At 50.9% G+C, this 23835-nt stretch overlaps 1 protein-coding gene across 4 annotated transcripts in view; it reads right to left on the bottom strand.

Annotated features, from left to right (window-relative positions):
• Positions 1–23835, bottom strand: part of GPR161 (G protein-coupled receptor 161) — a 60037-nt gene that overhangs the window by 15643 nt on the left and 20559 nt on the right. For all 4 annotated transcript variants that reach the window (XM_051857154.2, XM_051857157.2, XM_051857155.2 and 1 more), the window contains exons 2-3: positions 11671–12088; positions 3593–4317 (exon numbers count right to left, since the gene is read on the bottom strand). In XM_051857154.2, coding sequence (XP_051713114.2) covers positions 3593–4317; positions 11671–12088 — 1143 coding nt within the window. The remainder of the gene's footprint in view (positions 1–3592; positions 4318–11670; positions 12089–23835) is intronic.

Genomic DNA, 23835 nt, shown 5'->3' with positions numbered 1-23835 from the left:
ACTCGCCTTTTCTCCCGAAGGTCTCTTCTCTGTCCCCATCACGAGGCACCCCTGGTCAGCTTTGGACTTGTGGTTTAGTATCCCAAGACAAATGTTAACCTTTAAGTTCATGTTTCAGCACTAATAGCCAATGTCCGACACTGCAGGGCCAACCTCTCCACCATGAAATAAAACTGCTGGGCCATCTCCAGGTAGCCCCATGTCTCCATTCCCAAGCAAGTCCTCCCTCCCCATGGGAATCTTCTGATTAGACCTCCCAAGCCCAGTGACAGCTGGCACCCCAGAATAAGCCTCAGACTGGGCGCGTCTTCAGTTTGGGGCGAACAGAATGAGAACACCAAAACCCACCGATCATGGCTGAAAGCTGCTATGTACAAAATAAACACTGTCATGTGCTGATGAACTCCCGGCACCCGAGTCGGCTGGGAAGCTCCAGCTATTTGAGGAATTCCGTGTCTGCCTCTGCTCGCGAGCACTGTTTTAGGAAAGTTTGGAATTTCATTTACTGGTTTCCTTGGTTAAAACTTTCCAGGTACCCACATAAATGGAGGGGAACTACCCCAGCCAGAGCCTCCAGGTCATTTTGTGCTGACTTTGGACGGGATTCAGTCATCTTTCTTACACTGTGGGGTGCGGAGGGGTGGTGCAAGGAAGCGCCTTGATGGCAGGGAAATGGATGTGGGTTTAGGAGTCTGCTACAGGTCAAAGCCATTCCCACAGAGGGCGGGGCATAGGTCTGGTCAGGCCTGGCTCACACATAGCGGACCAGGGACGTGAGTTGGAGGCCAGGTTCTTCTCCATCAGAGAGGCAGCTGATGCTCCCAGCATGCACAGCACAGGGTGCAGGGCTGGGCGGGGGGGGGGGGGGGTGCACCGCGAAATGCTGCTATTCCCAGGCTCATCCTGATGCGGCTGGCCTCCTCCTGGGACCAGGACCTTCAGGGCGGAACAGCAGGGACCCCTTCGGCTTCCATTCCTATGGAAGGCCAAGGACTCAGATCCATCATCCCACAAGCTCTTCGCCCAAGGCATCCCACAAGCCTGCTTTTCCCTAAATGATGAGGCCACCCACCAGCTGCCTTGGCCTTGCCCACCTAAGCACGGCTGCTGTCCCTGTCTGTTCTCACAGCCTCTTCTAAGAAGACCACATGGAAAATCTCAGCCCTCAAGCAGAGGTTCTGTCTACCCTCTCCACCTTCATTCTTGTTCCTCATTTTTCTTTCTTTCCTTATTCTTAACTTCATTGGAATAGAAGACATCCATTGTCTATTTGCCTGGAAGACAAGTCATTTGTAAAAATATCTGAACAAGCAAGTTCATCAGTGAAATGAAGCCAAATTGGTTCATGAGTTACAATGGGAATTTGCAAGTGGCAAGAGGTAGGCATTTCAGTGGTTAAAATACTGGGAAACAGACTTTTTCCCCCTCTCTTATAATCAAATCAAAAGTCCCAGACTACTTTCCTGTCTCTCAAGAAATAACACCCTGTGAATCCACTTCAGTTTCATTAACATGGGGGAAGAGTCCCCTGTGGTTACTGCCAGGGAGCATTCCCCAGGAGTCATAACTTCGTCCACTTTTCTTGACACAGAAGCCAGAAGACCTCGCAATTGCATGAAGAGGACAAATGAACTAGAATGGTTTGAAGACTTGCCCAAAGTCACCCCACAAAAATACAAGAACTGTAGTCTGAATCTCTTCTCCAGTGGCTGGGCCAGATGATGGCTGCCCTCAAACTTGACCCTGACAATCCAGCTGCCTGTGAACAATCCAGTAATGACCCCCGGGGGGCGGGGCGGGCGGGAAGATGTGCCAGTGTATGCTAATCATGGGGTGAAGGTTGCAGGGGGATCGGGACTCTGCGGAGTCTCTGAGCTTCATCCTCAGTTGCATTTGTGAATTATGACAGAAAAGTTAGCGGCTGATCCTACAGCGGAGCAAGTGGACAGACTGTACCTTAACTGAGAGATCCAGGGTAAGACAGACTGACATGTGCGCACCCCAGCACGGAGCACTAAGAACACCTCACTCAGGGGGCCTTTTTGCCAGAAAGTGCATGACACAAATCTAATCTGGAGACAGCAGCAGATAACTTAATCGGACGGGCATTCTTCGAAACTCTTGGCAAGCAAGCACACTGCACAAATGCCAACGCCACATAAGACAAGAAAATCATGAAGACCTGGCAAGGTCTGAAGAAGGCAAAGGGAGACAGTCAACTAACAATAACGTGGGGCCCTGAACAGAAAGGGGGCATTAATGGGAAAATGGATGAAATCGGAACCAAGGCTGCCATCACTATCCCTGCTCCAATGTTAACATCTTGCGTTTGAACACCACTGTTAACACTGCAGGCAGCTGGATGTCTGAAAATTCTCTGTGCTATTTTTCCAACTCTGCTGTAAATCTAAAAATTATTGCAACTCATCTAACCCCCTAGTGAGGCTAACTCTTTGGGGTCCCATCAAAGGTGGTGGGGTTGAACTCGGAAACCTGTGCAGGCTGGATCAGCTGCCAGGCAGAGGGCCAGCCTTGTTCGCACAAGACAGCGGTGCTCCCACAGAGGGCCGGGGCTTGGCACTGACACTGCCAGAGCTACCAGAGACCTTGCTGACCTGTGAGGACAGGCTGGAAGAGCAGCAGAGGTAGACAGGGAGTTCTGACAAGGGAACACACTGAGAGGACAGGGCTGGCCAAGAAGAGAAGGCAGTCTGAACAAACACTCAAATTCCTTCTCTCAAAACCAGTGGGCTGTGGGGAGCAACCCGGACTGGACTGAGTTACTGGAATTAAGACTTATTCTATGCATCTGCTCTCCCACAATATGGCGCTGGGAGAGGAGAAAACAGCTTCTACGCAGCTGCCTCTTGCCAACTTGAGTGATGACCTCCAGGAGCTGATCCTGCTCCTGATTGCAGGAGAGCAGCGTACTCGGCGTGTGGGCAGCCGAGTTGGGATTGGCGGAGGAGGACTATAAAGGAGGAGAGAGACAACATGCACCAGGAACATCTAAGGGGAACATCTGAGGGAACACCTGTGCAGCCCCCGAGAGAGCCGGCCGGCGGTGTGCCGCTCCCCCGCGGAAGTGGGGAATGTGGCCAGGGGGAACTGCCCTTCCACGGAGGTGGAAGGGACAGTAGCCAACCCGGGAAGAACCAGCAGCAAACCCGGGGAGGGCCAAGCAGACTAAAGAACAGCGCAGGGTCCTGTGTCGTTCCTCCACGAAGAGGGGGAGCGACAGTGGGCCATGGCTGGGGTCTCAGGAAACCCATTGCTGAGCTGCGGTGTGCCCTGCTTAATTCTTCAGGGAGCTGTGCTGGCCTCCCCATCAGCATGGCCGTGAGCTGCAGAGGGATGGGAAGCTGCTTGGGAATCCCAGTGGACAGTCTGGGACACTCCTTCCTCAAAGGAAACCTGTTCTTCCAGCCTGCAGGCCACAGGCAGCCCACGAACTCACAAGAGGACTCCATACCGCACCTGTGTCGGGGGGGGTCCCTCACCTGTGTCGGGGGGGGGTCCCTCACCTGTGTCGGGGGGGGTCCCTCACCTGTGTCGGGGGGGGGGGTCCCTCCCCAGCGAGAGCCCAAGTTACCTGTGATCCTGTTGGAAATGCTGAAGAGCCTGGAAGTCCTCTGTCGCTGCACAAAAGGCTCCCGGTAATACCGGTCCCCAAAACACATGCCCAGGAGTTCTTTGCGAACCGTCTTGTTCCACAGTCCGTAGATCAGGGGATGGCAGATGGCACTGGTGAAGGACAGCCACGTGGCCCAGGTCTCCAGGGTCGGGGAGACATAGTTCTTGCCCCAGAGAGCCTCGGAGGTGATGACAACCATGTAGGGACCCCAGGTGACCATGAAGGCACCGATGACCACCAGGATGGTGATGAGGGCTTTGCACTGGTTGGCCGAGTAGACCACACCCTGAAAGGCGTTCCTCCTGCTGCCCGAAGAGGAGGTGGAGGTGCTGGAGTTCTTCCGTCCGTTCCTCTGGGCATCCTCCTCCACAATGACCACCGTGCCACAGTGCACCTTGCGTGCCTTGACCCTGGCCACGCGGAAGATGAAGCCATAGCACACCAGCATGACCACAAAGGGGAACAGGGCACACCAGATCTGCCAGAAGGCGGTGTAGCCGGGCTCCCTGTGCCAGGCGGCCACACACATCCACTTGAAGTCATCAAACTCCACGGATGACCAGCCAAACAGGGGCGGCAGGCAGCCAATGAGGGAGTGAAGCCAGATGTAGACGAGTGCCATCACGGCCCGGTTCCCGGTGATCTTCATGGGGTACACCATCGGGTACAGGACGGCATAGTAGCTAGAAAAGGGGTGTCGGGAGACAAGAGAGCAGAGTCAAAAGGGACGAGAACATCCCAGGATGGTCACCTGCTGCTTTCCTGTCTGGGGGCTCTGCTGAATGTTCCGAAAGCAGCCGCTTCTCCCAACTGTCACCAGACATGTCACAGACTGTACCGTGTTTCACAGATGCATAGGGTTCTCCACCAGTCAAGAGCTGGACACCAGCAAGGACGTGGTGCTCAGATGGCCCTGGTTCCCAGTCGCCACCTCAGAGTCCACTTAGCAGGGGTGTGGCCAGTCCTGCTATGTCTACATCACGCATTGGGCCACCTCAGCTCTGCTCTTGCTGACACTAACCCATTTGGGTCGGTTTTCAGAGGGATCATCGACTCAGAATGATGTCGAAGGACCATGGGGTTCATCATCTCCATGGCCATTTACTGCAATGTGCCCAGCATCATGCCATGGCCTGGAAATACAGGTGAGCAGATATGGAGAGACAGACACCCTGGCGGGGGGGAAGAGCCTGGAGTGGGAGGGGCCGCACAGCATCCTCCTCGGAGGTGTATCATTCTCATTTCACATGTGCTGACACCAAAGCAGACAGAGGGCGCCAAAATAACCTGTCCCAGATACATGGCCCAATCAAGATATAAACCCAGGCAATTTGGGGCCGGCATTCTGGTGCAGCGAGTTAAGCCACTGCCTGGGATGCCAGCATCCCACATGAGTGCAGATTCGAGTCCCGGCTGCTCCACTTCTGATCCAGCTCCCTGCTAACACACCTGGGAAGGCAACAGAAGATGGCTCAAGTGTTTGGGCCCCTGCCACCCATGTGGGAGACCTGGATGGAATTCCAGGCTCCTGGCTTTGGTCTTGCCCAGACCTGTTGTGGCCATTTGGAGGGGGTAAACCACCAGATGGAAGATCTCTATTTTCTCTCTCTCTCTCTCTCTCTCTCTCTCTCTCTCTCTCTAAAAATACAACAAAAGACCAGGCAGTTTGACTCTGGTCTGGGATGCACCTGCCCAGCAATTCCTTGCAAGACATATGGTTTCTGAGAACATGTGCTGGGGGTGGTCCCCAGTCACTGGGCGTTGTTACAGAGCAGGGAGTCCAGCAGGGCTACTGATTCACACTGATGGGCCTCTGGGCCAGACAAGGAAGTCAGAGCAGGCCTCCTGGAGAAGGTGGCCCAAGACCAGTCCAGACAGAAAGGTGGCCTGGGTGAACCATGGGGACATAAGAGAGCGGCTCACCCAGACTGGAGCATGCAGTGCAAGGTTTGGGGGGCAGGGAGAAGCCAGACGGCGGCAGGAGCTGGGGTGCCCAGAGCCTTGCAGGCCTAGCAAAGGACTGACCCTGGAAATGGGCAGAGGGCCCTGGGACAGAAAGTAACCCAGCACCCTCCCCATCCACCCACTGCATCCTGCGGCAGTGCTGTTTGCACAAACAGGCCTGTCCCATGAAGGCAACATGCAAAGGGACATGAGAGACCACGCTGATGGTTCAGGCAGGGTGTTGGAAAACCAATGGGGCTACACGTCACTCGTCACCTGGGCAGCGTCTCCTCCACCGGGACCTTCCTGAATCGCCTTCGGGCCCCACAGCTGAACCACCACACGCTGAGTCAGGGACACCTGGGGCTGCTGAGCCACGAGCCCAGGCCAAGATCTAGCCAGGAAAGAGGGTGTTTTGGGGTGTGGGGCCCAAGCTGAGGATCCCAGTGTGGTCCTGTGTGGACAGTAGGATGTCTACACAGTGGCCAGAGGAAGGTGATCTTGTCTACACTCCTATTCCCATTTGCATATCGCAAGGACCACTGTCCTTTGAAAGAATATGGCAGGTGCTGCGGCCTCAGAACCTCAGGGGGCGTGTGGCTGGGTGGGGAGGCCAGGCCTGGTGACCCATGGCCATCCTGGCTCCTCCCACCAACCGTGCCTGGCCATCACAAAAGTAACTGTGGTTAATCAGCTGTGCTTTCCATATTTCCTCGGGCCCTTCCCAACAGCCAGCTATTACCAGGACTTTGCAACAAGATTTTGCCGTCACTGCAGCCAGTGGCATTCCCTCACGCACCGAGTGGAACCAACAGTGATTTCTCCCCTCCGAGTCCGTGGTTCCAATGGGATGCCCGGGCAGTGGAACGGGTGCTGGCTCCACTCAGATCAGTCTCCAAGAGTCTCCAAGCCCCACTGGCCACAGCCCTGCCCAGGTACAGCCTCAGCCTCCAGGGGCCACTCGGTTTTCAGTTCTTTGGTTGGGGTATGGGGTCAGGTTGATAGGCATTGAAGTACATGAATCCACACGTCCGTCGAGACACAGAACACGTGCACAGCTCGCCACCAAAGCTTGGGGCCATGTGTTCCGCACCTCAGAGCCAAGGCTCCCTTTCTAAACCGAAGCCACAGTTAGGGCTCCTTTGCAGGTTCAAAGAGAAATAGAACAAAAGCAGCGCCGCCTCCCTGCGGGTTCGCACAGGCCAGGAGAGGGCTTTGGTTTTGCTTCCTGCACTTCCAGACACCTCTAAACCCTTGATCTTTCCTCTAACAGCCCTGAGACACGAGCCCACGCATGACCCTGACCCCAGAGGAGGCGTTCATGGAGTCACGTGTACGTGCACAGCTGTAATGCACACAGGGCCTCCGGGTGCTCTCTCTCCTACCCAGACCAACCGCTCTGATGGCAACCCCTGGGTTTTTTACGAGATGCTTTTGCTAAAAGCACGAAGTCCGAGCAAACCACAGCTACCCCAAGGTGAACACAGGTTGTTATACTGAACATCTCCTAAAGGCCCGAGTGATAACCAGTGGTCTTCTCGCCGTAACTAGCGGTCCTCCTGCCATAACTAGCAGTCCTCCCACTGTAACTAGTAGTCTTCCCGCCATAACTAGCGGTCCTCCCACCATAACTAGCAGTCCTCCTGCCAAACTATTGGTCCTCCCACCATAACTAGCAGTCCTCCTGCCATAACTAGCAGTCCTCCCACCATAACTAGCAGTCATCCTGCCATAACTAGTAGTCCTCCCACTGTAACTAGTAGTCTTCCCACCATAACTAGCAGTCCTCTCACTGTAACTTGTCCTCCCACTATAACTAGCAGTCCTCTCACTGTAACTAGTCCTCCCACTATAACTAGCGGTCCTGCTCTAACTAGCAGTCCTCCCACTGAAACTAGCAGTCCTCCTGCTGTAACTAATCTTCCCCTCCCACTATAACTAGCCCTGTCACCATAACTAGCAGTCCTCCCGCCTTAACTAGTGGCCCTCCCACTGTAACTAGCATCTGACCGCTCCGATCCACAGAGCAGTATCTGGTGCAAAACGTCAGCAGGGTGAGGTCGCGCCCTGAGCTCAGAGCAGACAGGCTGGTGCTGCCGCTGATCGACAGCACTGCCCCTGACGACACCGGGGAGTGACTCAGAGGCCAGCCTTTACATCTCGGAGCTCAGGCAGCTCCTGGCCAAGCTATGTGACCTGGGGCAAGTTCGCTTAAACCTTATTTTGCTCATCTGCAAAACGGGGACTAATAGGTTTGCTGTGTGGGTTAGCGAGGATGTTGGGAAACAGCTTAGTGCAGTGCCTGGCACATGACAAGCACGTGACGCTGGCTTTGCTGTTTTCCATTTCTGCTTTCTTAATAACGTTCCCACCTCTTTCCTCCATTGCCAGCCTCTGTTAGTACCTCTCTCTTCATTTATCTTTCACTACTGACTTTCCTTCCTGTCTCTCTTTCTCATGCACACATATGCACAAAGTTACACCTTTAGGTTTCCAACCTAGAGGGCAAACCTGTGAGCTCCAAAAATGGCTAAGATCCAGCAAAATTAATTCCCTGAAACTAAGGAGGCAGGGGAAGAATGTACAAATATCTAGTCCAGTGAAGATTATTTTTATGAGCATCAAAATAGTAGCTGGTCCAATTTGCCAAATGAATGACTAGTATTCAAAAAGTAAATTGTATCTTCCATTAAAATATCTGAAGACATCAAATTTCACAGCATCTGGATAATTTGGTCATAAAGGATCTGGCCAAAGCACTGTGAATCCACCTGGTTGTGCTTGCAGGGGGAAATGGAATGATTTTCCAAAGATCTCCAGGCCTTGATTACCTGCAGCAGTCTTTGTCTCCCTGCAGCTCTCCTGTGTGGCCTGAGGGGTGTGGATTGCAGTCCCAGTGTCTAGCCATTTCCCCAGGCTCCAGCTGTCTCAGACACAGTACCTTAAACATGTGGCATCTTACATAAATGCTATGGTCCTCAGCCACATGCCTACCTCCACTGCTCTCGCACGGGGACTCTCTTAGCAAGTATATCCATTCCACCCAGCTACGTCTGCCCAGCACCAACCTCGGTACCAGGTGCTCAGCCACCGTCCAGCACATGAATAAACGGAGGCTGCCCTTCCCACCGCTATCACCCTGCATCCTGCTCGCTGTGTAGGACGTACTGCAAATGCTACCTGTTCTCTGAGGCATCCCCTGCCCCAACTATCCGGCAGTTGTGGCCGTGGAGCTGTCTATGGATTGACAACAGCAAACACAGGCTGGCCTCTGTGGCTCAGAGTCTGTGTCCTGTTCACGCTTCTATCCTGTTGGCCCCCAGGTTTCAGCACAGCACTGCTCACAGGGCAGACCCCCAGCAAATATTCCCGATGTCAAGGTAAACGCTTCTGGGTAGACGCATTGGGGTGGCGTGAACTGAGGCTCTCTGTCTGCTTGCTGGTGCAAGCTCTCGTCCTGCTGACCTGACCCCAGACCTAATGAGCTACTTACAGCATCCTGGAACGGCCACTGGGGACACTGGCACTAGCTCTGCAAGAGGCACTTCAAGGCCAGTTCCCCACTCCTGCACGGGAGCTGCGTCTCCTCACTCCATTCCACAGGGCACGGTGCCCAGGAAGGGATAAACAAAAACTCAGGACTTTTTTATTAAAAAACAGAAATTTAAAACAACCATGAGGGGCTGGTGCTGTGGTGTAGTGGGCTAAGCCTCTGCCTGTGGCGCTTGCAATCCATGTGGGTGCCGGTTCAAGTCCCAGCCACTCCATTTCTAATCCAGCTTTCTGCTCTGGCCTGGGAAAGCAGTAGAAGATGACCCAAGTCCTTGGGCCCCTGCACCCACGTGGGAGACCTGGAAGAAACTCCTGGCTCCTGGTTTCGGATCGGCTCAGCTCCGGCTGTCGCGGTCATCTGGGGAGTGAACCAGAGGATGAAAGACCTTTCTCTCTGTCTCTTCCTCTCTCTGTCTATAACTCTACCTCTCAAATAAAGAAAAACTATTACAAAAAAAAAAAAAAAAAGAGAGAGAGAGAGAGAGAGAGGGAGAGATCTCATCCCATCTACCCCCACTGCCAGCAAACTTCCAAACCACTTTCTTTGTAAATGTTATAGAATTGGTCTTGATAGGAGACTGACAAATGGTTGCAGTAAAATTTGCACAGGTTTCTGAAGGGCTATTTGCTTTTATATATTAAGAACCCTGGAAGTATATTTAGTCTTATTGAAATCACAGCAGTTCTACAAACCAACATGCTCCTGCCTGTGCCGTGCATAGCAATAGTAAGCCGACCTAAACCACTCGGTCCAGCACAAGGGAACTGTGAAAGAAAGGATATTACATGGCTCACGCCCATTACAAACTTCCCCAGCGGTATCAGCAGATGGAAGCAAATGCTCACAGTCACACATTAAGTGACAAAAACAGGTCTCACAACCATATGCACCTTGAGTCTATTTCTGCAATTCTCTGTAGACCACCAAAAACCACTGGAGGCAAATACACTGAAAACATCAATGGGCTGGCTTCCGAGAGGTCAGATGATGGGTATTTCTCACTTCACCCTATTAGTGTTTGCGTTGCTCTTGGTACTGAGATAAACAAAGATGTAGAGAAGGTAACTGATTCCCTCTGAGGTCTTCTTTTTTATTCTCTATCCCCCACAGGGCCAGAGACAGCCCTGGGGTTCTGGCTTGGGCTCCAGATGGACGATCCGACTCCCTACCACTTGTCAGCTAAAAATACAGATGGTCCCCTGCCCCCCTCCACAAAGGCCAAGGACTCGCGCCACCCAGAGACAACAGCCCTGGCTCGCCCCTTCTGTTTTCCCCGACTTCTGCTGCTAACTTCCTTTCCAATTTCTGGTAAATCACAGAGACCTTCCTCGTCCCCATGATGTCCAACCCGAGCTGCTGGAGTCCATGAGCCTTGTGCAACTGGATCCGGCTGCACGGTGCGGGAATGGGAAGGCCTGTGCGATTCGCAGGCAGCCTCGCCTCGCCATGCCCCACCCCGGGGCCGAGGCAGCAGCACCCAGGTGTGATTAAGCACACACAGTGTCTTCCCAAATGTCCCTGTCTCTAATCTTGGGCTGTCCGTCTGCCTCCCCCTGCTTCCTTGCCCTTCTGGACAGTGTAGAGAGGGAAGGTGTTTCCTGTTTGGGCTCCACCAGACAAGTTCACACCAAAACCAAAGCAAGGCACAGCAGACAGTATGCGGGGAAGAAAGCACAGCCAAGTCAGAAACTGGCTCCACCTGACACCTCCTTCTCCTTCAGCTTCTTCACTGTAAATTGAGAATCAGAGGTTTTTAGACTTTATGTTTATTTACTTGAAAGAGAGAGAGAGAGACAGAGAGAGAGATTTTCTGTCTGCTGGTTTATTTCCCAAAGGCCTGCAACAGCCGGGGCTGGAGCCTGGAACTCAATCTGGGTCTCCCACATAACTAACAAGGATCCAAATGCCTGAGCTATCATCTGCTGCTGCCCAGGGTGTGCATTAGCAGGAAGCTGGATTGGAAGCGGAGGTGGGACTTGAACCCAGGCATCCAGGTAAGGGATGTGGGAGTCCCAGCTGTGCTTTAACCTGCTGTGCCACAATGCTGGTCCCTAGATTTCTTTTCTTTTCTTTTCTTTTTTTTTTTTTTTTTTTTTTTCCAATCCAGCTCTCTACTGTGGCCTGGGAAAGCAGTAGAAATGGCCCAAGTCCTTGCACCCACATGGGAGACTGGGAAGAAGCACCTGGCTCCTGGATTCGGATTGGTGCAGCTCCAGCTGTTGCAGCCATTTGGGGAGTGAACCAACAGAAGGAAGACCTCTCTCTCTCTCTTTCTCTCTCTCTCTCTCTCTCTCTCTCTCTCTCTCTCTCCCTTCTCTCACTCTCACTGTCTGTAATTCTACTTCTCAAATAAACAAATAAAATCTTTCAAAAAAATGTATATGCAATATTGACATAAAATCAGAGGTACCGTGGTGAAAAGAGTGAAGAAGACACAGACTTCAGCCTGCTCACCATCCCAAGCAGAGGCCCTGACACTCTCCCACGGGACCAAGGCTGACCAGGCATTCTCCACTGTGTCCATCTGAGTTGGGCTTACCGGTCGATGGCAATGACCCCGAGGGTGAGCATGCTGGCCGAGCTGATGAGCAGGTAGAGGAGGGCGGAGAAGTTGCACCAGACCACGCCGAAGATCCATTCCCTGCGGACGGAGCTGGTCACCACGAAAGGCAGCACCAGCACGGACAGCAGCAGGTTGGACAGCGTCAGGCTGAAGACGAACTTGTTGCTGAGGGTGAGGAGGTAGGACTTCTTGTACAAGGTGACCACGATGACCAGATTGCCCAGGCAGACAAAGACGGTGATGACGATGATGGCGATGAACTCCGTGATGATGATGCCCCCTTCACCAGCCTCCTCCTCGGTGAGGTTACTCAGCTCCTTTCTGTGGCCGAGGGAGGAGTTGAAGCTCATGGTCAGTGCACCGTGGCGTAGGGTGGGCACAGCATGCTGGACCACTAGAGGAACAAGGCAGGTCAGGGGAGGGGGAGGCGGGAAGACACACATCAGATCACATGGTCTCCACGTTTCACACAAGGCAGCCAAGGCTTCGCAGGGTTCAGTGCCATGTCCCGTCTGCCCTGGCCAGTCTGTCCCACCACCCACTTTGCCTGTGGATCACCTGTCCCCTGGAATGATTTCTCCCTCTGTTTTTCCCAAAGCCAGTGACTTAAAACCTTGAATGTGGTTAAGAATCATTCCAGGGGCCAGAGCTGTGGCTCAACGGGTTAAAGCGCTGGCATCACATATGGGCACCGACTTGAGTCCCGGTTGCTCCACTTCCAATCCAGCTCCCTGCTAATGCACCTGGGAAAGCGGTGGAAGATGGCCCAAGTGCTTGGGCCCCTGCACCCACGTGGGAGACCCAGAAAAAGCTCCTGGCTCCAGATTGACTCAACTCCAGCCATTCTGGCCATTTGGGGAGTGGGCCAGCAAATGTAAGAGCTCTCTCTGTGTGTCTCTACCTCTCTCTGTGACTCTGTCTTGCAAATAAATAAAATAAATCTTAAAAAAAAAAAAAAAAAGAATCATTCCAAGTACCAGCCCAAAGGCCCATTCCTGGGCCCAGAGAGTGGAGGAGGTCTTGCCTGGGAACCTGCATTTGGAGCAGGCAGTCTGGGGCAGGGGCTTCCATTCAGACCCTGCTTCAGACCCTGCTCCTCAGGGTGGGCTCGGAGCCGTCATGATTGGCATCACCGGGGAGCTTGCTGGAGCTGCAGAATGGTCAGAATCTCTCCGATTTAGAATCCGAATCCGCGTTCTATGTGGTCTGTGCTGATTCGTGTGCACACTCATGTCTGATTATAAGATTACCATAGGAGCCATTCTGAGTTCCCAGAGCAGAGCTTAACCAAGTACAATTTATACCGAGACATGGTTAGTGCTCTCCTCACACCCGGCGAGAGAAGGCCAGGAGCCAGGCACACACCGTAAATGCCTACCTGCAGGCACTGAGACCACCCAGACATCCCTCTCTATAAGGTGCAGTCCCTGCTCTCAGGAAACCGGCTCCCGATCTTGGCTAAACCTCAAGCTGACACATAGTAACATTAAATCCTACAGACTAATGTTTCTCCAAAACTTTGTATCCACTTCTGTCAGCCAAAAACATCCTACAGACCACTTACCCTACCTGCTCTTGTCCTCCACCAACGGAAGACACCAGAAAGGAAGGAAACATTGCCTTCCAAGAGCCAGATGGCAAGAACCCTGGGGCCAACACTGCCTGTGCACAGCATCAGGGCCCTGCTCACACCTGCCACCTCTGTCCCAACACTGTGGCCACACGGTGCACAGAGGTCAGGGAGGCAGCCCTTCCCCTAACCAGCAATGCTAACCACCGATGAGAAAGCGTACCTGCTAGTGAGCCTGCCACTGCTGGAGGTGACCACCACCAATCCTAAGCCTGCTCTCAGGAGCAACACCAAATAATTCGAATCCCTCTTCTACGCAGTAGCCTTCAAATACTTCAAAAACCACTTGCTTTGCTCGTCCGCATTCCATCTCCCTAGTTCCTGCTCATTTGTCCCTATATGGCTTCCAGACCCTTCACTAACTCAGCCGCCCCACTGTGGTCTTGGTCATGGGTGTCTACAACTCTTCCTGATTTATGGTCCCCCAAACTGAACGTGGCATTCTGAATGTGGTCTGGCAAGTATCAAGTCCCAAGAGGCAAACTTCTCCCTGATCAAGATAACCTCTCTATTCACTCTAAGAATACATTTTCTTTTAGCAACCTGTCATCCTATTGAGCTTATGTAAGTGCGTGGTCAGCTAAACCCAAAGTTTAGACATATATGCATTTCTGTGAAGGCAGATGTCCCCAATCTCAAACATACGGAATTAATGTTTCCAAGCCTAAGTACAAAATGTTATTTCCACTAAATTTTATGTTTTTGCGTTTTGGCCCATATTCCCAGGCTGCTAAAATATTCTGAATTTTGATTCCATTATGCAACATATTAGTTACTCCAGCTCTGCGCCAGGAATATACTTTGTAGGTATGGCTTTCTATGTGTGTCTCTTTATTTGGTGATTTCTGGTTTGGGTCTTTAGGTGGAGGTTGCTGGATTCTGTGACTCCTGGGTAAATCAAATGGTGTCTCAAAACAAAGGTTATACGTAAGCACATTATTCTTGCGTTGACTGTACCAAGGGTTACACAGTGGTGAGTAAACGGACTTTGAATCATTAGGCAAGTGAAAAACAGGAGAAAGTATTTACAACTTCTATTGCAGATAAAGAATTTCTTTTAAAAATGGATGGGAAAAAATATGAAAAAGCTAGAAAAGAAAACTGGGGGAAAGATAGGAATGGAGAGTTCATGGGAAAAGATGAGCCGACGGTGTATGAAGAGGTGTTTCAGTGCCCCTCAAAACTAGTTGTGGGCGTAAAAACCACTTTCCTTCCAGACCAGCACAAATGTGAAGTCAGGCAGCACTCCGGGCTGCTGGGGCTGTGCAAGGAGGCATTCTGCTTCATCCCGGGTGGGAATGGAAAATGTAAAGTCCAACAGCAGGGGCTCGGATGATGCCTAGGGAAACCACGTGTGGGCGCACCTGTGGACCCAGCGTCTATTCTGCAGGTATAAGGTCATAATATGAAATAACTGATGCACAAGGGTATTTTATTCATCGAGGCACTGGTTGTCAAAAAACAGTGGCAATCAGTGAGAAAGGAGCTTGAAGTGAGAATACACATGCACATATATATACATATGCAAATATATATAAATACATTCATGTATTCAAAAAGAAACACAGGAAAGAAAAGCCAGAAAGTAAGATGGAGATGGAAGTAAAATTTATCTTTTTTTTAATAGTTTTGATTTTTAAACCATGTGAACATCTCACATACTAAAAATATTAAATTAAATCAAAGGGCATGCAAAAAGTAAACTTAAAAATTGATTGGATGGAAAAAAAAAGCTAAATGAATATTAGATTAATAACATAACGATACAGGAGTAGTACCAGGAGTGAAACTGGGACACAAACCCAGGCACTCCAATCTGGAACGTGGCCATCCCAGCTGGCATCTTATTAATGGAATATCCACCTCTCGAGCTTTTAAACACAGTATTTTGATAGTACACTTCGAGTGGACAAGAGTTACTAAATTCACCTAGTTGGTTAGATGTTGTTAATGGTGTAATTTTGCAACTCTTTTGAGCTTGGAGAGATTGGGAATACAACTGAGCACACATGCGTAAGCTGGGCACCAAGTTTTTCGCTGTGGAACAAAGGAGAAACACGCTATGTAATAGGAAGATGTGAGGAAGAACCCATGGTGCTGGACTAGTTACCGGAGGTGTCAGTACGTTCTCACTCTCCAAACATAAACATGAAAACAGGTCCCAGGAAACTCCTCAGAATGCAGTCATGAAGTCTAAACCACAGGAAACATACAGCAAAAGGCAAATGAGAGACTGAACAGGAAGAACTGCATAACAGAGCATTTTTCACTTGTTATATGAGTCCTGTCTGGCAATATGGTAGACTGAGCCGATGGAAACATCTTTCCTACTCCAAATGCTAAAAATGATGGATTAAATATGACCCAAAACTTAAAAGGAAGAAAGCCAAACCTGAAAAAATGGCAAGTTCATAGGTAACCAAAACACAGAGAACACTCAATCTCACACCTGGGAGTAGGAGGGTATTAGGTCAAGTTCAAGAACCCCAGGGCAGAAGTTTTGGTGTGACAGGATGCTCTGGGCCCCACATGGCAGGAAGCTGCAGCCAATTTTCTGCATATAAAATAGGTTCTAGAAGGTCTTCCCCATTCTTGGAAAACAGGTCAGGAAAAGTCCCACTGATGGGGGAGTCCCCCAAAGAGTCATTTACCTGAGGCTCTGGGTATAGTACCAACATGCTTTCCCCATGAGAAACCGCACCTTGAGACATGTGCCATGCTGACAGGGGTTCCAAGTTTATAAACTCTACATGGTGCAGAAATCGAAGTTAGCAAATCCATGTAAAAATTAATGCTGGCAGAAGGGCTTTGTAAGGACTTCCACACTCACAAAACAAACCAAAAACAAAGCAAAGCAAAACAAAACCTGATGGAAGTGAGCATTTAGCATTTACCATAAGGGACAATCAGCAAAACAAAGAAGCAAGAGGACTGACAATCCAAGGACTGGAACCAATATGAAAATATGAAAGAAACTATAAAAGAAATGCAATTAAAGCTTTAAAAGGAAAAAAGAAGAAACCATAATGAAAGAACAAGACCTCATGAAAAAATAATAAGCAACTATGAAGAACCAAGTAAAACCTCCTGACATGAACATTTTAGTCTTTAAAATTACAGACTCAATGGGCATGTTAAAGAGGAGATTAACTGATGAGCAGGATGGTGAACAGGAAGAGTAGACCAAGGACACTACTCAGAATGCAGTCAGAAAGACTAAGAAATTAAAAATATGAAATAGACGTCAAGATACAGAAAAGGCAAAATAAGAAGATCCAAATTACATCCAACGTCATGGCAGCAGGAGAGGCTACAGAGAACGGCAGGAGACACTGCTGGACGCCTGCTCAGCCATCGTGTTTCCTTCTGACTGGTAGACCTCTGACCTTGTTCTGGTGTCCAATTCTCCTCCCAGTGACCTGGAGACGGTAAATCTCAGCCCTGGGTTCTGGGATCCAGAACCAATCATTGTGTCTAAACCAATTATTGTGTTCCCAGTTCTGACAGATCAGGGGGAGAAGTCTGTAGTAGTGGGGAGACCATGATGTGAGCTAAACCAACCGTGGAGCATGGCAGAGCAAAAGGGGTGGATCTGTGAGCAGATAAATTAACAGATCCTAAAGTCACCTTCCTTCTGGCTCTTTCTTATGTCAAGTAATACACTTTTTAAAGTTAGCTTTAAACCTATTTTGACTTAGATTTTGTTACTTGAGTAAAAGTGTTCAATCTACGTTAGGTTGGAGCTGTACAAAGAATCTTTAAAATGTTCAGGGAAAATGTTTATTATGAAAAAGCCTATGCATGAATTTCAATTTTATTTTTTGCACCAAAATAAACTCATATTAACTTGTTAGCAACACAACGGAGATGACCAGGATCTAGCTGGAGGCACTTGGGAAGGTAAGACATCAGTCTGAAAACAGCTCCTGTGAGAGCAAGATGGAATCTGTGACAAGTGAAGCAAGAACAAACATTAGATTTATGGTGAAGCTTGGGTGGAAGAATGGTGAAATAATTTATGCTTTAGGAAAGCACATGAGGATAACACTCCTTCTCACTTCCTTTTGCTTCCTAATCTTAAAAAGTCTTTCAAAGCCACCCAATTCCCTTCAGCTGATAATGTAAAGAAGCCCGCTGTGAATTAGCTAAGGTCCCAGGACCTCAGCTCTTTAGGGCCGGTATCCTCCTGTTTAAAGTGTCTTGAATTCTACGCAGCTTGTGTTAAGAAATAAAGTTGGGGCCGGCGCCGCGGCTCAATAGTCTAATCCTCCACCTAGCGGCGCCAGCACACTGGGTTCTAGTCCCGGTCGGGGCGCCGGATTCTGTCCTGGTTGCCCCTCTTCCAGGCCAGCTCTCTGCTGTGACCTGGGAGTGCAATGGAGGATGGCCCAAGTGTTTGGGCCCTGCACCCCATGGGAGACCAGGAAAAGTACCTGGCTCCTGCCTTCGGATCAGCGCGGTGCGCCGGCCGCAGTGCACCAGCCGTGGCAGCCATTGGAGGGTGAACCAACGGCAAAGGAAGACCTTTCTCTCTGTCTCTCTCTCTCACTATCCAGTCTGTCAAAAAAAAAAAAAAAAAAAAAAAAAAAAAGAAAGAAAGAAAAGGAAAAAAAAAAGAAATAAAGTTGGTATTTTTTATTTCTATCTTTTAATTCCATTTTCCAGTAACTTGCTGAAGGCCTCTTGTATTACTAACACATTAGTGTTGACACAGTTTAGAATCACAATTGAATTAAAGCAACACACAAGAGCATACCAAAGTCTAAGAATACACAACAAAAAGTCTACACCAAAGCACACCCTAAGGGAAAACAACCAATGTCCCAACACAGAGAAACAATGGAAGTCAACTGCTGACAAGGGAGTAACAATAAAATAACCACCAGATGCCTCACGTGCAAAATCAGAGGCCGAAACACTGGCATATTATCTTCAGAGTACTAAGAAAAAGACCTCTTGTCCCTAAAGTCCTACAGTATCACTTGAGAGAGGGCAAACTATACTTCTGAGGCAAACAAAACCAGAATGGCCAACAATGACTCCTCGCTGAATGATCTAAGTAAGCATACACATCATGAGCCAGAAAAGAATCCAGGGATGAGGTGCAGTGTGCAGAATCAGTTGTTAAACAGAAACTGCTAAACATGTGCATAAATTGAAGTAAGATCCATAAAAAGGAGATTTAAACTTTTTTCAAGATGTACTTATTTATTTGAAAGGCAGAGTTACAGAGAGGGACAGAGAGAAAGAGAGGTCTTCCATTCACTGGTTCATTCCCCAAATGGTTGCAACAGGCAGGACTGAGCCAGGTGGAAGCCAGGATCCTGGAACTCCATCTGGGTCTCCCACACAGGTGCAGGGCCCCTAGGATTTGGACCAACCTCTGCTGCATTCCAGCTGTGTTGGCAGCGAGCTGGATTAGAAGTGGAGCAGCTGGGACTAAAACCAGCACCCATATGGGATGCTGGCGTTGCAAACCAAGGCTTAACCTGCTGTACCACAATGCCAGCCCCCAAGAAATTTAAATTTAAAATGTAAGCATTAGTCACATTGTAAAAATGGCTAATTTTAGAGCTTTAAACTAAAATACTAATGAATATGTAAATTTTTATGTAACAAATACTTGCATGTATTTATGGGGTATAATGTGATGCTTTGATATATGTCTACATTATGGGATAATTAAATCAAGCTAATGAATGGCATGAACATTTAAAATCTACTGTCTTAGCAATTTTGAGATATAGATTATATTATTATTAACTATAATCTCCATGCTGTGTAATTAATCTCAAAAACCTTTTCCCTCCTAGCTGAAAATAGAAGCTCCTCAAGGTGTGGTTGGAGTGAAATAGTCCAAGTTAGTACAGGCTAGGACAGAGGCTTTCCTCAGCACCTGGACAAGGGCTTGGAACATAGTAGGCAACTCCTTAATCATCTGTTGATGAATGCTTTCAAAATTCTGTCACTGTGAAGTCAAATATAAGTGTTAGCTTTATAAACATAACCAGTAAAAAAGAATAAAAATAGGATGCAGAATTTCCAACCCAGGAGGTGGGCAGGAAGAGAATCAAGTACTACTTGGCCCGTAACTATCCAGAGGCCCTGTTAGCAGGCACACGGGTGAACGGCATGGTGGAAAGGCCAGACAGAGTCTTCTGCTCCGATCCTCCCCAGGAGGCGGATGGGGAATGTGGGCCAAAGCGCTGCCCACCCAGGGAAAGCCAAAGTCCCAAGCTCTGCCAGGGCGCCTGGAGTTGGGAGGGCACAAGCCCCAGCAAATCCCTCCAGGGTGTAGCTTTAAAGAACAAGACAGGGGGCTCGGAATGCCCCAGCCAGCCCAGGCTTCCTGGCAGGCAGCCAGCTCACCCAGGGCCTGACAAGCCAGGGCTCACTGAATGGAAGCAAATTCAAGTGTGACTCACATTTCCACTCTCCTGGGCAGCTCTGTTGCCAGACACTCTGAAAGGTGTTTCAGAGTGCACACGGTCCCCATATCCTGTCCACTAAATCCATCGCCTCCCGCTGCTCTTCCGAGAAACAGCTAGAGGGAGCATGGCTGAGGCTGTTAACACATCGAACAGAAATTACCACTGAGAGAGAGAGGGAAAGCAAGAGAGAGAGAGGGAGAGCGAGAGCGAGAGCGAGAGAGGGAGAGCAAGAGCGAGAGAGAGCGAGCTCTCCAGCCCTCCAGCTAGGTCACCCGGGAAGCTGAGAACTCAACCCCCTGAACCTCCACAGCTTAAAGTGTGCCAGCCACTCCTTCCATCTTCTCGTGCTCTGTCTGTTGGTGAGGCTATTGGCACCAGCCTCAAGTCATTCAAAGCCAAACCTTGTCACTCAAGGCAGCACTCCATGTCGTTTTGGTTTAAAACCACCACCACCACCTCCACCACCATGAAGGCAATACTTAGAGTACCGAAACAGGTGTCCATTGTTTTGTAAGCTGTTGGCATGGTAATTCCCAAGAAGTAATTCCAGAAACGCCTCGAGCTGCAAGGATAGGATTACTGCAACATCAGAGGTTTCTCTCTTAACTGTGTAAAGTTGGACATTTTGTGGCTATATGTTATACTTCCACCTAGAACCCGGGTTTTGGTTCACTGCCAGTGGACTTCTTGCCCCTGCTCCACTTGCTGTTGTCACACATTTGTCAGAATTGGTTGCCACACATGTGGCTTGTTGGCTAGAAGTACAGACTTTGGGGGCTGGCATTGTGCTGTAGTGAGTTGGGCCACTGCTTGTGATGCCAGCAGCCCCTGAGTGCAGGTTCAAGTCCTGGCTGCTCCACTTCCCATCCAACTCCTTGCTAATATGCCTGGGAAAGCAGTGGAGGAAGGCCCAAGTCCTTGCACCTAGGAGGGAGACCCAGATGGAGTTCTAGGCTCCTGACTTCAGCCTGGCCCAGCACTGGCAGTTATGAGCATTTAGGGAGTGAACCAGAGGATGGAAGATTAATCTCTCTCCCTCTCTGTCTCTCTCTCTCTCTGAAACTTTGCCTTACAAATAAATAAAATAAGTCTTTAAAAAAAAAAAGGCCAGCCCCTCTGCTTTTTAGCTACAGAATCCTAAACTGACTTCTGTTTCTTCTCCTGTGACACAAACATTACCTTCCCCATACTTACCAGGAGGACTGAGCGTGTCAGAGGGCCTGGGACAGCATCTAGCACACAGGTCACCTTCGCTGCATGCTACATCACCCTTGGAAGAGGCTGGGAAATGGCCCCTCCATTATTTTTAGCCACATGGTTTGAGTGATGCCAACAACACATCCATGCCTAGGGTCAGCACTTGATCTAGGTTGGGCTAATGATGATTCTAGTCCCAGGATTGGTCTGGGGTGGTCACATGACCCTCAATCTCTGGTTGGAACTTCTGGAAGATGGACCAGCCTGCCCTGGGGTTGGTGGGCTGACAGCCGTGCAAGCTGGCACCACGTGGGAAGAGCCCACCAGCAAATAAAGCACAGCCCAGAGATGCTTTTCACCCCCAGGGACCACAGAGGACCTGCGGCCCAGTCCACAGCCGCTGCAAGGAAAGGGGGATCTCCCTCATTCCATGAGGCCCCTCAGAAGCAGAGCGGGGACAGCCTTTCCATCCGCTGGTTCACTCCCCAAATGGCTACAGAAGCCAGGGCTGGGCCAAGCCAAAGCCAGGAGGAGCTTCAAACAGGTCTCCCACACGGGTGCAAGGGCCCAAGAACTCGGGCGATTTTCCACTGCTTTCCCTGGCACATTGGCGGGGAGCTGAATTGGAAGTGGAGCAGCCCGGACATGAACCCAGCGCCCATACAGGATGCTGGCACGGCAAACGGTGGCTTAACCAGCTATGCCACAGCGTTGGCCCCAGTTCTCTTCTTCAATACGCCTAAGTGAAGTAGTGGTTCATTCCCCACTCTGCTGCTTCACTGCAGCTATAGTCCCGGCCCCCTTATCCCACTCCATTCCCGATCCCTGTATCCCATCATCAATTTTTGGGAAGAGCTGGCCAGCCTGAAAAGCTGGGTCTGCCAGATGCCCTCGTCTAAGGAACTCGAACAAAGGATGTTGGAGTAGAGCACCCTCCAGGTAGGACGACGGTGACGCCTCCCACCGGACACCACCTTCCATATCCATGGCTGCTATTCCGGTCTCACTCACAGGTCCTCTTCATCTCAGCACCTCAAAGCCGTGCGCACATCAATCGCCAGCCGGCGGCCTCGTGGGCGGGCACATGGGGAGAAGGTTCTAACAAGCACCTTTACATTTAAGGTAAATGAGATGAAGAGAACCCCCACCCCCACCCCACCCACAAGCCAGGCCACACAAGGTGATGAGAGCCAGAAAGAGATCACAGGACGCCTGGGTCTCCACACCCACGTGTATCAGGTGCCAAGGCTCCATCCCCAAACTCCCCCCTCCCTCCTCCCCTGGCAGGCAGAGGGGCTTGACCCCTGCAGCCTCAGTGCACATGCCCCAGTGGGCTCCAAGTTTACTGTGGTGCACAGCGCATGTTTCTCTTCTGCACCAAAGCACCATACATCTGGGCAGGTCCTGGGTCAGAACCTCTCCCTGAACAAGCAGAGCAGGTCTGAGCGTGGGTCTGCTTGGGAAAGGAACAGAAGGCAAAGACCTGGCAACCCCTTTGCGGGTTCTTCATCTGCCGGGAGCGCCACGTGGCTCGCCAGGGGCTCTCCACAGGGACACTGTGAACTTGAAGACCGCACTGCTCTTCACAACATCTTTCCGCAAGCAAAGCTTAAGCCTGCAGCTCAGGGTTCAACTCCAGCTTCCACCACGGACGCTGGGCCTGCCCATAAGGGCATCGGCAGGGAGTCCACCAAACATCTTTCCAAAGCCAACCTCTCGACTCCCCAGTGTAGACATTCCCAAGGCTTAATCCTTGAGTTCTGCTGAATTCTCAACCAGTAACAGTCAGTATCTGCATAACACTGTGCAACACACGACCCTGCTTCACACACACCACCTCATTCGACCTTCCGAATATTGTGTAGAGAGGCATGCCATAATGGTTAAGGCACAAACTCTGGAACTGGAGAGCCTGGGTTCAAGTCCCAGCTCCAGCACTTCCTGGCTGTGTGACCCTGACAAGTTGCTTAGGCAGCAGTTTCACAATCTGTAAAACAGGGATAATGGGAGTACTTCCCTCACAGGGTGAGTGGGAGGAGTCACTGAGGGCTCAGAATAGCACTTAGGACACACAGTGTTTGAGACATCAATACATGGAGGAACAGGCATTAAGAAAGGTTACACGATTAGTTCAAGACAACAGTAGACAGCTCTCCAACTTGGCCCTGGGTCTGTTGTCCATATCATGCATCCTTTCATCAGCTCAGGGGAGATTCTGCACAGCCCAGTCTCCCCCCAGCTCCAGACTGCCCCACACCCACCACAGGCCCCCTGCTCCAGCCTCCCTACCATTCCAGACTCCCCCACCCCACCACAGGCCCCCTGCTCCAGCCTCCCCCCACTCCAGACTCCCCTCACCACAGGCCCCCTGCTCCAGCTTCTCCCCTACTCCAGACTCCCCCCACGCCACCACAGGCCCCCTGCTGCAGCCTCCCCCCACTCCAGACTCCCCCACCCCACCACAGGCCCCTGCTCCAGCCTCCCCCCACTCCAGACTCCCCCCACCCCACCACAGGCCCCTGCTCCAGCCTCCCCCCCACTCCAGACTCCCCTCACCACAGGCCCCCTGCTCCAGCCTCCCCCCACTCCAGACTCCCCCACCCCACCACAGGCCCCTGCTCCAGCCTCCCCCCCACTCCAGATCCCCCCCACCCCACCACAGGCCCCTGCTCCAGCCTCCCCCCCGCTCCAGACTCCCCTCACCACAGGCCCCCTGCTCCAGCCTCTGTCCTACTCCAGACTCCCCCCACCCCACCACAGGCCCCCTGCTCCAGCCTCCCCCCCACTCCAGACTCCCCCACCCCACCACAGGCCCCTGCTCCAGCCTCCCCCCCACTCCAGACTCCCCCACCCCACCACAGGCCCCCTGCTGCAGCCCCCTCC

This window comes from Oryctolagus cuniculus, chromosome 7 (genome assembly GCF_964237555.1).
Source record: "Oryctolagus cuniculus chromosome 7, mOryCun1.1, whole genome shotgun sequence".
Lineage (NCBI taxonomy): Eukaryota > Metazoa > Chordata > Mammalia > Lagomorpha > Leporidae > Oryctolagus > Oryctolagus cuniculus.
The sequence above is the reverse complement of the archived record's forward strand: the minus strand, read 5'-3'. Positions and strand labels throughout refer to the sequence as shown.